Below are 15573 nucleotides of genomic sequence, written 5' to 3'. Positions count from 1 at the left end.
TCTGCCCTGGTAATCTGGGAAATAAAAGCCAAACTTTTGGGGGAGGATTTATTGTAATTGCCATATGAAAACTTGCCCTTTGGGTTTATGTGGTAATGATGTTGAACCCCATTTCTTATCTCTTTTCAGAAAGGACGTGTTTCTGACAGCTCCTCAGCTCCAGGGGTGCGCGGGAGGCTCCAAGGGGTGGCAGGTACGTGCAGTGAAACTAGGGGTACTCCCCCACAACAAGGGGGCTGTGGTGGGTTCATGGTGACTGTGTTAGTAAAACAAATAAATACACTTCAAGAACACTAGGGACTTAATTCATATGGGAAAATATAAATCAGGATTTACTGATAAGCTTGATTTATTGCTTTGTTTTGCTTGAAGACCAGAATACTTCTCAAGAAACTTATCAGAAAAGGGACTTTTTTCCACTTGGGAACATACTGTATGTTTACCTGTGCTTTAGTTACCACTGAAAGGTCCCATTCAGGATTGCAGCCTTCCTGTGTCAAGCAGTATATGTGTGTGAGGGGGTACTGGGCTTGCTTTCAAGGGGGTACTGGGCTTGCTTTCAGAGATGTTTGTATCTTTGAAAGTGTTGCTGGACACCTGGGATAGTTTTGTGTTTGTGTTTTGGTTTTTTTTTAAAGCATGTGTGCCTGTTGATTTAGACACGCAGGTACTTTTGCGAGTGCTGTTAGTTGCCAGTAGGCATCTTCAAATAACTTTGAATGACTGACTTGGTCCTATGAGCCCAAGAAGAAATTGGGAAGAAGCTGAGCAATATTTTGTATTGTGAGAGTATGTTTAAGTGGTAGGGGAAGATGGACTTGGAATTTCAGGGACTTTATTTCTGTCATTTGAACAGTTCTCACTGCAGCACTGACACGGTCACGACCCAGGTTCAATATCTGGGAGAACCCAGTGAAGCAGAAAAGGATCTTAAAACAAATCTCTCCCCTGGGCAGCTCTTGAATTCTGGATTTGGGATAGCTCAACATCCAAGTTAGCAGAAGGTGCTGGCACTGCAGCTCTGGTTGGGTCCCACTGATCGTCCTGGTAGTTTTACATTAATAATTTCTGTTCAGTTTGCTTCTGTGCAGCCAGGTGGGAGACCCACGACAGTGCCTACAACCTCTGATAGCTCAGAGGTCAACTCGTCCAAGGCTAGAGTTAGCTTTCTTTAAGAAAAAGAAAGACAAAAGCAAGTGGAAGCAAACCTGTTTGCTCTCTTCTTGTTGCTCCTTGAAATCGAAGCCTAACATGGTATTTCTAACAATCCACCCATAATAATCTGAAAACTAAAATCCTTGCCCAAAAAAAGCGCAGAGTAGTAAAGGAAAGAACAGGAATGTGAGGTTAAAAAAACCCCAACTCTTCAAGTATTCCACTGAAGATTATAAATATTCACTGCTTTAAGCTAAAGCACTAGTTTTCTGACTACTACCTGATGGCACATTTATAATGCAGTATCAGGAAAATACGAAATTTCTGTCTTCACAGAAGGTTTCAGCCTAAAACTGGGAATTTCAGTTTGCTCAGAATTTTTATCCGCTTTTAGCACTAGTGCACATCCTCAAGCAAGCTTTGTGGTGGAGGTAGAGACCACATCAAATTATCTTAAAGAGCTTCATCTAATTTGTAAGCACCTAGCAACTACAAAGTATTTTGGTTACAGTTTGAAATGTAAATAATCCCATGCTTTATATGGATGTTAGTCATAAAGGGCTACTGGTCTGCTAGTTTGAGGTTTTAACTTACCTCAGCACAAAACAAGTCCATACGTATTGTATAGTTAAAAAAAAGTGTAAAAATGATGTTTTTCATGAGACAGTCTAAAAATGGCACTGTGCTTGAGGTTTTAAAGGGTGAGAACTAAAGCAAAGGGTATGTCCAGCCTGTCCTTACTGTTCTAAAATAAATGAACTATGTAAATAAAACTCAGTTGTCAAAGGTAAATTGCACACTTCTCACTGTGTAATTTTGATTGCTTAAAATGCAGGCATTGCTAACTTTTTCTTCTGTTTTTGGAAACACAACTTTGGGCAAATTGACAAAATCAGGTTTAAGCAAAATCTCACAGTGGGAGTTCCATGGTTTGTTTTTTCATGTATGAAGCCTTAAAATCTTTGTCATCAAATAGGCATCAACAAACATTGAAGCAGGCCTGTATTCTGTTACAGCTTTCAAAAGCCTTTGAAGAAGGTTATTTTGGGAGAACTTGCAATTTATGCCCTGTGACAGATGAATCCTTTAACCACCGCCTTTTCTAAGGGAGGAAGCAATTTGCTCGTGAATTTGACTGTCTTTGCATATTGAGCTTCATATCCCTCATCGTAGTAACCTACAAGTTTTACAAAAGCTTTTTTTTTTTTTTTTAATCTAAAAATAGCAGGGTAGGCTGCCTGAGAAACCTGCCATGGTGTTTTGTGCCTGGACAGCGAGTGCTGTGAAGGTGATTTGATGGAGAGGTAGGGAAGTATATATGTTAGAAGGTCATCTTCTAGCCCAAAGGAAGGTGGTCTTTTGTCTGGCAGCCTCAGGGGGGCTTGCATCACCTGTGGTCAGGTAGATGTGCACCGCTTGTGTTAGGAGGAGGCAGCAGCAGTATGGATGGGAGCATAAGCAAAGAGTGGGTGGGGTACTGCAAGAAAAGATAACCCTGGGGTGGAGAATAAAGTGCAATACAAAATGGGAGGAAAACGATGTGGATGCTTCGTGTGCCTGGGGAGTCATGAAAAGAGTGACAAGATTAGGCTGGGAGGGGCAGTGCCGTTCTGGCTTTCTGCAGGGAGAGGCTGGATACTCTGTGATGCTAATCATCGTTTCTTGGGAATTGCAAGGATCCCAGCTATAATGCTGACCTCTGTGGGTGTGTCAGTAAATTCTCATACGGTTTTAACCTTTATAGAGAAGATAAAGATAGTTCCGTTTAGCAATTTGTAATACTGAGCAGAATTCAGAAGTTGCACAATGTAACTAAGTATTTATTAGAAGCAAAAATTTCAAAACCAGGGTTGCAAAATTAGGCATTTCCTAACTTTGAAATTCTAGAATTTAGAGAGCTTGTGCAAATATCATGCGTACAACATGCACACTTGAATCCAGGTTTACCATGCTGACTGGGAGAGAAGACAGAGACCTCTGGGTTTTTGATGTCGCATTTTATTACTTATCAAAGAATTAATTTGGTACTGATAAGGGCTGCTGAATTGACATCTGTGAAAGATGTCATTTTATGTTCACAAAAACCTCTTTGTACTTACTTTGCCTCCGTCCTGGAGGATGGGAAAGATGGCAGTTGTCTTCCCATTGTTGGTTTCTCGGCTTCTCCCGTTTTGCATTTTTCCAGTAGGTGGACCAGAGCTATTTCTTTGATGCCCACTGACACAGGCAATGTGAGAGCCAGATGTTTTTCAATCTTAGTTAACAGTCAGGATATGCCATTGCAGCTCCCTGCTTTCATAATTTTTGCTAGTATTCCCTATTAGCATTTAGGCAGTCTGAAAATTTTCTTTCTAACAGTTTTGGTTTTTCTGTCCTTTGAGAGAGCAGAAACTTGTCTCTTCCCGTTTCTCTGCTTGTGCACTAAAATTATGCATGTCAGTGGGAATGTTCACAGCTCTGAATTTCCAGCTGTGCTCTGCCAAACTGACAGGAGCTCTGTTGGTTGGTTGTTGTTCTATAGTTGCCCTGTTTTCAGTCACCATAAATACAAGCATTATAGACACTTGTAAGTAGTGCTCATATTATTTTGCTCCAGTTTATCGTTATACATTGATGTAAAATCAGCAGCAGCAGCGTGCCAAAATTAAAATTACCTCTTTAAATTTACCTCAGAAAATTTTCAGCAGTTTTACACAAAACAGAAAAGTAAACTTGTGGTCACTTTTAATTAGAGTTCAATTATGTAACTAAGCATTTCAAGTTTCTTTCTGCTTTACTTCTTAAATGTTCTTGTTTTCAAGCAAGTTGTGGCTCATTTTTAGGCGTAAAACCTAAAGCATTACAAGACTTAACTTTACAGAAATGCAAAGCACTGAAATCTAATCAAAGCCAGTGAACACTGATAGAGCTGAGCTAATTTGGAAATTAGGCCACTGTCTGGGCTTCTCCGCCCTGCCCCCCCGCCCGCTTTGTTCTTTCTACCCCTTGTGTTATATAAAACCAGGTTCATATTAGATTATGGATGACTTCCCAGTGGATGTCGGTGAAGGAGTTATTGCAGATAATTTTCAGGACAGGGAAGGGAGAGCAGGGAGAGAGTAATTAAATTTTAAGGCTAAATTAAGGGACAAGGTCCTGAGTGCATTTTCATCTCTATTTAATAGGAATGAGAACAATGTGGATCATGCACTATTGGGCACGTAATGTTCACTGTAGTCTATCTCACCCCCTTTTTTAACATGCAGAATTTTACCTTAGATTGACAAATAACGTCTCACGAGTCAAACTACTGTGGAAAATGGCCTGTCTTGCAAACTTGGACAGTAGGAATGAAATGACAGATCTCTGCTTTGTGTGGCCAGAGCAATTCTCTGGCCGCACAGCAAAGTAGGCACTAAGTAACCCAACCAGACCTTTTGTCATCTTCAGAAGGTAGTGTAATTTGTTTCAGATTTTATTGTCATTTTGCATTTTCTGTGGTCGGTGAGCTAAGGTAAGAGTGTATCCTGTAGCTGCAGGGAAACTCAGGATTTTCCTTTATGAGGGCATAGGTTTGCTTACTGCTATTTTAAAGTCCAGAAAATTTACAGGACTTCAGAAGTCTCTGGAGACACATCTGCCATATGTTATTGTACATAAATGATTGCTTATTGCTGGGACTGGTACTGAATAATGATGTTCTGGCTGCCTCTCTTTTTAAAAAAAAAAAAAAAAAAAAAAAAATCAAGATTTAAGGGGGGGGAATTGATAATTACACAGAGTCTTTGCAGTAACAAAAGGTGGCATGAAAAAAAGAATTAGCAGCATGTAGAATAATGGCTCAAAGATCTTTCTTCAAACTGCTGGTTTCCCCCTTTCATTTCCATTAAAATAAAATTGCTAAACTGCCTTGAACTTAATCATTGAATTACTGTTCACTCTTGTATTGGGTTTGCGTGGCAGTGCTTTGGTAGCAGGGGGGGCTACAGGGGTGGCTTCTGTGAGAAGCTGCTAGAAGCTTCTCCTATGTCTGATAGAGCCAATGCCAGCCGGCTCCAAGACGGATCTGCCACTGGCTAAGGCTGAGCTAATCAGCAACAGTGGTAGCGCCTCTGTGATAACATATTTAAGAAGGGGGAAAAACCGGGAAGCGGCAGCCGGAGAAGAGAGGAGTGAGAATATGTGAGAGAAACAACTCTGCAGACACCAAGGTCAGTGAAGGAGGGGGAGGAGAGGCTCCAGGCGCTGGAGCAGAGATTCCCCTGCAGCCCGTGGTGAAGACCATGGTGACACAGGTTGTCCCCCTGCAGCCCATGGAGGTCCACGGTGGAGCAGATATCCACCTGCAGCCCGTGGAGGACCCCACGCTGGAGCAGGGGGATGCCTGAAGGAGGCTGTGGTCCTGTGGGAAGCCCATGCTGGAGCAGGCTCCTGGCAGGACCTGTGGAGCTGTGGAGAGAGGAGCCCACGCTGGAGCAGGTTTGCTGGCAGGACTTGCGATCCCGCGGGGGACCCACGCTGGAGCAGTCTGTTCCTGAAGGACTGCACCCCGTGGAACGGACCCATGCTGGAGCAGTTCGTGAAGAACTGCAGCCCGTGGGAGGGACCCACATTGGAGAAGTTCGTGGAGAACTGTCTCCCGTAGGAGGGACCCCACTCTGGAGCAGCGGAAGAGTGTGAGGAGGAAGGAGCGGCAGAAATAACGTGTGATGAACTGACCGCAACCCCCATTCCCCGTCCCCCTGCGCCGCTCGGGGGGAGAGGTAGAAAATCGGGAGTGAAGTTGAGCCCGGGAAGAAGGGAGGGGTGGGGGGAAGGTGTTGTTTTTTTAAGATTTGGTTTTACTTCTCATTATCCTACTCTGATTTTGATTGGTAATAAATTAAACTAATTTCCCCAAGTCAAGTCTATTTTGCCCATGATGGTAGTTGGTGAGTGACCTCCCTATGTCCTTATCTCGACCTATGGGCCTTTTCTTCATATTTTCTCTCTCCTGTCCAGCTGAGGAAGGGGAGTGAGTGAGCAGCTGTGTGGTGATTAGTCCGGCTGGGCTTAAACCACGACAACTCTGTAAATACTTACCTGTAAAGCTGTTTGCCTCAGAATACATTCGTGTGATACTTTGCAACTCTCAGTGGGCACTTTCTAACTTGTTGGAGAGCAAAACATGGAATTGCTGAGGTATGATAATAAACAGGAAGGGTGCAAGAAAGACAAACAAGCCTAGTACGCTTAACTGAAAATATCATGCCTGAAAAATCAAAATTATTTATGTGATCCATTACAAACAGTTGAATCTGATCCAAAGTGCTTACCAAAACTAAAAAAATATAAAGTATTTAAGTCGTAGGTTCAGTTTGAGCAAGTTGTGGTTTGGGGTGAGTTTTTTCTTAGTAGACAACGTATTTGTAGGAATAAAAGAGATCATCTTTTTTTTAATCTTGCCTGTGATCATTTAGTAAAGCAGGTGTACAAGCTTCTAATGTATTTGTCCATCTTCTAGTCAGCCACGTTACTCCCGTGTTTGTAGCAGATCTGCTGGCTGCACTTCCCAGAGCTTCCTTGCCTTTGCCTGCCTAAACCCGGGGCCTCTCCCTTGCAAAGAGGCTGTCAGCATCACGTTTGTTCTTGCTGCAGCTTTGCCTTGGTTTTTTTCTTCTGTCCTCCTGCCCCTTTCCTCTTGAATGCTACTAAGGATTTTGCAACCCTCCCTTGCCCTCATGGTTGATAACCTCTAGATATTACGGTTATCTTGGATTGTGGCATGTCTCTTAGTAGTGTCACGGTGGTGTCTCAGGCTATGGCACAGTGTAAATCTAGAACCTTCTGTGCCCTGCTGCAAAGGACAACGTGCTTTTCTTGTGTGCCTGCACCCACCCACCCCACCCCCCTGTACCGAGTGTACAGCCATCCAAATTTATCCATATGCAGTACTCTAGTCATTGATGAATGCACTTTTTTTCTCCTGGTAAATACTTGCCAGAGCCTTGGCCTAGGAGTGGTTGGAGGAAGACGGCAGCAGTGGAGACTGGTGGAAGATGGTGTGGAAAGCAGTGAATGGATTTGCTGATTGCTGAGGACCAAGCCCTTTCTGGGCCTGAGAGTGATGGGTGGCTCACAGACAGAGTGACTTCCATAGGACTATCTAGCAGTTTTAGTACTTAAGCATTTTCTCCCTTTATTTTTGTATGCAGTGTGTTAGCTCTTTGTTTCCACAGCTGTATTTCTTTTTAGCCCTGCACACCTTGAGTGCGTTAGTAGCATGAAAAGACTTTGCTAAAAATGACACTTCTGTTTGTAAGATCCCAAGGATGGGAGGTGCAGGAGGTTTGTATGACCAATGCTAAAGATTAATGCTGCACTTCAGAGAGCAAAGGAGATCAGAACTTAGCCATAGTAATTTTTGTCGTCTTGGTTTATCGTTTATCAGAGGGGTGGGACTTCCATCAACTCACTATTAAAAGTAAGAAAATATGTAAACTAGAGTAGAATTTTTTGCATTAAACAAAAGTTCAAAATATTTATACATGGCATTCCAGATTGAAATTACTGGTTTCAGTTATTGCCTATTTGCCATGTAACACGTGGCTTGTTTTTAAGAATCTTATTTTCACCAATTAATATACTCTTTATCCAAATTAAGCTATGCAGACAGCTGTAGAAGTACTGCAAGATCAGTGCATTAAACATGCCATTTTTGGCAGTACTCAGTTTGCTTTCTATTCTACTTCTTGCTCCCCTCCTCTCTCCACAGCATCATTGATTTCTACAACGAAACAGAAGAATGTGCTCAGTCACGCTTCTCAGCAGCTTTGCAGCCTGTGGAGAGTGTGGGCAGTCTCTGTATGCAGCATCCTGGAAAATGTGCGTTCCCTTGAAGTGATCTGCTGAAAAGCACATACTTGTACGGTTGTTCCAGCCTGCCTTGTTGCACTGCTCTCAAGGTCTGAAATGCCTGGCCTTTAATACTCCCTGGGATTTGCATTTCTCCTGAAGAAACGCTACCTGCCGCAGTTACCCAAGGAGCCCCAAAGAGCAAGGACACTGAAGATGGCTCTGTGTGCTTTTTATACAGTCTGGGGTTTGTTACTGGAAGTGGTGGTAGCATTTGGCCCAGTACCGAGGATCACTTGGGAACACAGAGGTAAGAGGAGAAACTTCAGTAGTGTAATATGGGACACTGCCACAACTTCAGGGTTTCTGTGGGATCTGAAAATCCTTGAGGCTGTGTGTTCTTCCAGCCTGCTTGCTGTGAATTTGGTCCGGTGTTGCTGGCTTTGCTTAGCTTAGCTTAACTTAGTTTATGAAGTGCTTAGGACCAGAATACTTGAAAGTGACTTAGGCACTGGGTTAACTGATTTCAGATCCTTCAAGCAGTTCTGAAAATGTAGCTTTTTAAAGGAGGAATTTTGAATTTGGCTTTCTCAGCTGAAGGATCTTCCAGCTGAAACTTGCTTCAAGAGAAAAAAAAAAATAATGGCTGTATTTTGTTTTAATCAAATTATTTTTACGTTGAGTCTGAACATATTAGCAGAATGCACCTCTCCAGCTAATAATCTTTTTTATGCTTTTTCAGACTGAGATATATTTTGACATTGAGCCATCCTGTGCACAAAGTAAATCACCAGGTGAAGGAAAAAATAAGCATTTGGCCCTCTCCTGGCAGCATTTTATGGTGCCTAGAATTGAAACAGTCTTTTTCACAGAACACCACTTTCCCTGTATTTGAAGTAGCAGCAAATACTCATAACCTTACAATACAATTAGCAGGAGTTAACAAAGGTGGCACAAAGAGAAATAATAGGGATCAGAGAATGCTTTAGCTTTTGGTTTAATAATTTAGCCTGGGTCTGAAGAGAACTCTAGAGAAAGGGCTGTTGAGTAGTTATTTGCTGCTGTTTGTGAATATCCTTTTTTTTCTTTTCTCTTTTGTGTGGGTTTTTTTTTGGTCCCCTTTCCCTACCCCCTGCACCTCCATGTGTCATGGATGCTTTAGGTTTTACAAGGTTTTGTGTTTGGGTCCTCCTTTACTAGTAGTTAGTTAGCGACTATTACTTACCCGAGTGGGCTGTAACTGAACAAAACCGAACAAGTATATGGGCAGTATGAAGAAGCAGCCTTACATAAAGATATTAAATACTGAGCAGTCATAGTGTAGGAAAAGACAGATGGAGATTAAGAATGTAGTAACAACAAGCTGATTTATGAGATGACTGTAGGAAGTGTTATTCCTGTTTATTGGTATAGCAATTAGTGAGTTGCTGATGTAGCTTTTCAGGAGTGGTCTAGACAAGGCTAGTATAGTAGTTCCTGCTTAGGCTCCTTGATGCGCCTATCTTGTATAATAGTTAAAAATTGGCAAGTGGCTGTTTAATGGTATTACGGTAATGCACTGCAGACCCACATCCAGATTACTCAAAATAAATGGAATTTATTTTAATTCCTGCTATTTCTCCCTGACTCTGTCTGCTAAAGATTGTTGCATTTAAATATGGGAAGTGTGCTTTGGATAGCGGGGGGAGTTTAGTTCAGTGGAGGACTGAACATGTAGAGTTGTATGAACCTGGTCATCCATTTGGGGGAAATTTTCCTGCCAAGTAAGAGATTTTAAAATTACATACTTGAGAATCTAGTTTTCTGGAGTATTAGTGTTGAATTAGTGTTTCTGGAGTATTATAGTTGAAAATGTGCATTTTCTAATGTTAGAATTGGGAGCAATAATACATGGGTTTTTGCCTGTATCTTAAAAAGCCATGCTTAATTAATCTTGTGGTAGTCTCTTGCACAAAATACTGTCTCCAAAGCTTTCAGTCATTTTTCCATTATGGTTGTACATGCAGAAAAAATATTCTTGTATATTAGTCATTTGGTGTCATCTTTCTCCAAGCCATTCTGTTCCAGTCTGTATGCTTCCTTATTCCACTGCTTTTTCCCCCTGTGTCTCCCTCTTTCTCTCATCTTCCTCCTTTTCCTCTTGATTTTCCCTCACGTCACTTCTTTCTGTCATGTGTGTTTCATCTTTCGTCTCCACTTCAAAATCAACTTATTGACCCTCTGTAAATGGTTCCTTTTTAGCTTCTGTGTCATCTTTCTGCTGTGGTAATATGCTGAAGTGTCGTCTTTTTAAGGTGCAGGTTTTTTTGTAACTTTGTTCGGGGTGGTGCAAGGGATGTGGTGACTGACCTGATTTTCCACAGTAGGTGGGTACATGGAAGGGAAAAGGTGAGGAAGGATCTGACAGTGGATGTGTAAAATGGAAGGTTAGAAAAAAGGGAATTAACAGGTAGAAAAAAATGAAGGAAAATGTGAGTTACAGGGATCACTACAAGAGGAAATACTTAGGCATTTGAAATTGAACAAGAAAGTGGAGACCAGTGATTTTGATGTTGATGATGGGAGCTGCTGTTTCTGCTGAACCAAGCTTCTGAGGGGTCCCTTGTCTGTTACATGGGTTGTCTGAACTAACGTTTGTTGTTTTCAAGATATCCAACAGCTGCTAGCTTAGAAAAATGACCCATAAGCTCGACCCGAAGTGAGCATGTTTCTTCATGTGGTGCTATTTTTCTTTCATTTCAACAGAGGTCCAGCTAATACATTTTCATGAATCAGAAGTGTCAAACTATTCAACCTTGCTGTTAAGTGAAGACAAAGATGTGCTATATGTAGGAGCCAGAGAGGTGATCTTTGCATTAAACGCAGTGAATATTGTTGAAAAGCAGCATGAGGTATGCATTTTAATACATTATTCTCCATGTAAAAATTATACTCCAAATTTGAGTTAATTTCCTGATATCAGTACCACTGCACTTTAGGTGGTAGGTACCTAAAAGAGAAGATACTCTGTGTGGGGTACTCCTGTGTTATTTCTGGAAGATGCTATAGAGTAAAACATGCCATCAAATGAGAGGAAGAGTGACAAGTTGGATATGATCAAGTAATTAGAGGTCTCCTTAGGTATTTTGTTCTTGGGGACAGGATGCTGGACTGGAGGGACTTCGGGTATCATCTGTAATGGTGGTTCTTATACATATTTTTATTATCAGGAGTGGGTCATCTCCTGTTAATCTGAATTGGAAGGTAATCTAATCTGAAACAGGAGCAAAGTTAGAGCTTGCTCAGGAGTGGCAGGCTGCAGACGTGCTTGAAATGAAATGAGGGCCCCGTCCTTTTGGTTTCAGCTTGTTTTGTGTCTCTAGGTGTGTCTGCACAGCAAGTGGTGGTGCAGACAGGTCTGATCCACCTTGCTTAGAGGAGTACTCTGGATGTGCTGACGCTGGCTTCTCAGAGTAGATTAGCCCATGCAGAAGTTCGCTAACGTTGTATTGCTTCCAGTCCTTCCCAGGCTTCTGCTTCTTATCCCATCAGCAGTACAGGCTGACACTTAGAGATGCGGCATGGAGTCCCACCCAGGATGTTTTGGAAGATGCTCATATGTTTTTATTAATCTGAACAAAATGCTTGTGGGTGGTGGTGGGCAATTTCACCAGCACATGAAACTTCTATGAGTGCATGTAACTGTCAAAGTTGTACTTCTGTGTGTAGTGTAAATTGGTCCAATAAGTTTTCTTTGACACCCCCCACATTCAAATGCGAATGAAATTGAGAAGTACTTAAAACTGAGGAGTACTTAGAGCAGTTACAGTTGCATTTCCCTAATGCATATGGTAATTGCAACTTCATTAGCAATTTGTGGGGAAACATCATGATGAGCCCAAAGATAATAGTAGTGGTTTAGTCCCATGTAAGGCACATGCATTTGGAAGTGTCACCTCCCCAGGAAAGAATGGCTTCGAACCTTTGCAAGCTACTTGCAAAATGGCTTGCATTTGCTGCAGATAGTCTTAGGATTGCCTTTTTTGTGTGTTCCTGCAAGACTTTCAGACTTTGCATTGAATTGAAGTGCTTTGAATGTGCCCTTTTGTTGCTTGTTTTTTCACTTAGTTACACTGGAAGGTCACCGAAGATAAAAGGACTAAATGTGCAGTCAAGGGCAAATCAGAACAGGTATGTACTTTTATTGAACTTTGAGAAAGGTGTTAAACATTTCACTTCAAGAGGAGTGATGTTAAAAGAATAAAGGCTTCAACTGTTTGAAATAAAAATTTTCAAATAATCACATAAATTCTTTAATTAACTTGAGTTTTAGAAACTGCAGCATGCTTAGTCTTTTTTTTTTTTAATTCTTAGTTCATTATTTCTTGCTTGAATATTAATGTTTGAAAAACGGAACACACCCTGATGTGTGCTTGATGTTACAAGTTTTCCCATTAAAATGATAAACCAGTAGTACTTTCACTGAGGTAATTGATAGCAACTGTTGGGTTTTATTATTGCGATAATTCCTCCCCAGCATTTGATTTTACAAAGTGACTGATAACTTGGTTTGCTTTGCTTTAGGGCATAGTGTTTATTTATCAGGCCAGTGCTGTTCCACCAGGGTATGTTTCGTTAACTGCATATATCCTTATTGTGGGGAACAGCTGGTGTACCCCTTAGAGCAGCACCTTGCTGGTGTGCCAGGGAGTTGTCTGAGCAGTCACATGAGCAGGCTGATCTCCTGCCAGCTCGGCAGTGCAGGCAGCTCAGCCCCTGGGATCCCTTGGTGTTTCTGGGAACCACGGACTCCCCACGACTGCTGGCGCACAGGATGGCTTGCTCATTTTGGCTTTCTGTGGAGATGTTTAACTTGAGGTGGTTGACTGTATGTGGATGTATGTTTCCTCTTGTGTAGCACCGCTTTAAGTGATATGGTAAAGTGAGGGTTTGTTGGGCAAGACTGATGGTCAGGCTATTAGCACAGGTTTGAATGTGGAAGTCTGCAAAGCCCTGTGAGTACAAAAAGCAGTCCTAGTCTACACTTGCACGGATTTGACATCGGCACCCCCGAACCTGCAGCCTCTTTGGTTCACTCTGTTATAAAACCCCAGGTGCTGCGTCTGGGGGTGATAAACATCCTGCATTCATGGGGCTCCTTGAGGTGTGAGTGGGCTTTCTCTCCCTTGGCTCAGCTTACTGGCTTTACTTCGACTGACAACCATCATACATTATCCTAACACGAGGTGTGGCAGGTATTTAAGGGCCATTTCCTCCTTGTCTGCTGCTTCAGGATGTACTCAGAGAGTGTTATTTGTGTTCTCCAGGTTCAATTGGGGTTACTTAGTAATAATACTCACATACAGCCACGATGAATATGAGAGATGTGAATTTCTGTCATGTACATGTGTATACAGTTTAGCAGATGGTGTGTGCATCTCCACCAGTCCTCTGCAGAGATTACTGGTGTCAGTTAGAAGTTAGACCCCATAAATAAGTATTTTGCCTGAGCTCCAAACCTATCTTCCTTTTTTTTTTCCTGCCCCAGTTTAGCAAGTCACACTTATTGCCAGCCATGCTTTTTCCTTACTGTACTCATAACTTTTTACTAGTCACATTTATGTGGTGGCTGTGATATTTTGCATAGTGCAGTAATTTCAAAAGGGTCAAAGATACTAAGCCCGTACTGCTAGTTCTTACACTAAAACGGGCAGTCCTCTCCCCCACCCATCACCCTTATGTTGTTTAGTGCCGGCAAAAAGCATTTATGCAGCTGTTCAGGGACTTCATCTGGCAGAAAACTAGTTTTGCTCTTTTCCCCCCCAGTTTTCTGCCATACCAAACCCACCATACAGTCACAGAAATACCTGGTTTGGCTCATTAGAAGGAAGAGTAAAGACAGTGCTTTTACTTCCTTAAGTAGTTTATGGAACTACAGGTGGTATCTGGCTGTGTACCAGCAAGAATTAAGGGGTGGTGTTGATACTGTTTTTTTCCATCTCTCTAACTGGGTGTTTAGAGTTGTTTTTCTTGGTTATTATTCTGAAACTTCATGGTATCCTCTCTTCAAGGCTTTGCTCAAAGTCCCTGTTCTGTTTCAGAGCCAAAGGAATTAAGAAGCTTCCTTGAATGAAAAAGCAATTGATATCAAGGACTACAAAAAAAAAGGAGAGATAGAAGTGACAAAGCGTTGTAGCTAATGTAATGGTATTAGAGGTTTCTCTCTTAAGAAACAACCTTGACTATCACTTAGTGTTTCATCTCGGCTTACAAGGGATGACAAAGCCTGAAACTTAAGCCATGTTTAACTAGTTGTTCCCACGGATCGGATGTATCTTTGGAGCTTGTGCTTTCATAGAACAACTTGAGATGCACCCTGCTGAGCATATGGAACTTGGTCATGCTACCCTGATAGGTGTACTGCGGTAGCACTACTGGCTGTAGGAAACCAGATGCTGCAGGACTAGACTCTCCTGGAGATTGTAGGGAGATGGTGTCCCAGTGGTGATTTTATCACGCAGCCTTACTGGTGTTGTGTGGCATAAGTAGCGGCAACAGATGAGCTGACAGCACAACTTTAATTGTTTATTTTGGAATGTGGAAACTGTGGTTTATCAGACTGGTTCTTTTCTCATCCTCTATTACAGACAGAGTGTCGTAATTATGTGCGTGTCTTGCAACAGCTGAATGATACTTTTCTCTATGTGTGTGGAACTAATGCATTTCAGCCGACATGTGATTACCTGGTAAGAACGTACATACGTTTTGACCCAGTAACAACTGTAAAGTAAAAGCAGCTCATTTAAACAATGAGTTAATGTCCGTTCCCAAAGACTGTTGCAGTTTCAGTCCCGGTCATAACATTTGGAGCATTTATTACATTGTCCCGCAGTAATGGTAGGGTATGGAAATAAACAGTACTGTTCCTTTTTCAAAGTGCTTACTGAATTATTGATTCATCTTGTTTAACTGTGGATTTGCTTTTTCTTAGCTTTCATAATTCTTTGTGTTTTGTGTGCTAGCATAAAAACAATTTCTAAAACTGAAATTACATTCTTTGTGACTTCCATCCATTACTGAGTGTCCCTGAAATATCTCAGATTCCTGTCTCTGCTTGTCTTGTCTCTGCTCCTGGCTATGCCACAGCTTCATAGTGCTGAATGCTTCAGAGTGAAGTCTTGGCAAAAAATCAAAACTCCCTTTTCTCACAGCTGACTCTTGATCTTTCTCCTTACTGTGGCTCTTAACAATTCTGAAATTGAGAAATCTCGTAATCTTGTAATTGTTCTTTTCTGTCTCCCCTACAAAGTCTGCCTGCCATCACCTCTGGAACATTGCCAGAAGTCATTGCCTTTAGCCTCCAATGTCTTCATTACACAGCATAACTGATCACTTGCCCAGTAATATGTCTGTAGTTCTGTCATCTTCCTGATCCTTATTCTCTCGGTTTTTAAGGGATTTATAAAGTAGCAACCAAAGTACTCTGTTGCTTTTTAAAATTTAGTTGGATTATGCCCCATCTCACAAATTTAACATGATCTTGAAAACTGCTAAATCCACTTCAGAAGGCCTTCTTGATTTCTACAGCTCTCCATTTTTTTGTGCAGGCTAATCAATTATTGCCAG

At 41.8% G+C, this 15573-nt stretch overlaps 1 protein-coding gene across 2 annotated transcripts in view; it reads left to right on the top strand.

The window, feature by feature from the left end:
* Window positions 1-8124: 8124 nt before the first annotated feature.
* The window catches only part of SEMA4D (semaphorin 4D), a 37354-nt gene continuing 29905 nt past the window's right edge, over window positions 8125-15573 (top strand). The window contains exons 1-4 of one of the 2 annotated variants that reach the window (XM_009809001.2): window positions 8125-8278; window positions 10714-10859; window positions 12076-12138; window positions 14595-14693. In XM_009809001.2, coding sequence (XP_009807303.2) covers window positions 8185-8278; window positions 10714-10859; window positions 12076-12138; window positions 14595-14693 — 402 coding nt within the window. In that variant the 5' untranslated portion in view covers window positions 8125-8184. The remainder of the gene's footprint in view (window positions 8279-10713; window positions 10860-12075; window positions 12139-14594; window positions 14694-15573) is intronic. The other variant, XM_059833432.1, reaches the window with a different exon arrangement.

Source organism: Gavia stellata, chromosome Z, assembly GCF_030936135.1.
Source record: "Gavia stellata isolate bGavSte3 chromosome Z, bGavSte3.hap2, whole genome shotgun sequence".
Classification (NCBI taxonomy): domain Eukaryota; kingdom Metazoa; phylum Chordata; class Aves; order Gaviiformes; family Gaviidae; genus Gavia; species Gavia stellata.
Note: the sequence above shows the minus strand (reverse complement) of the source record. Positions and strands in the feature narration are given on the sequence as shown.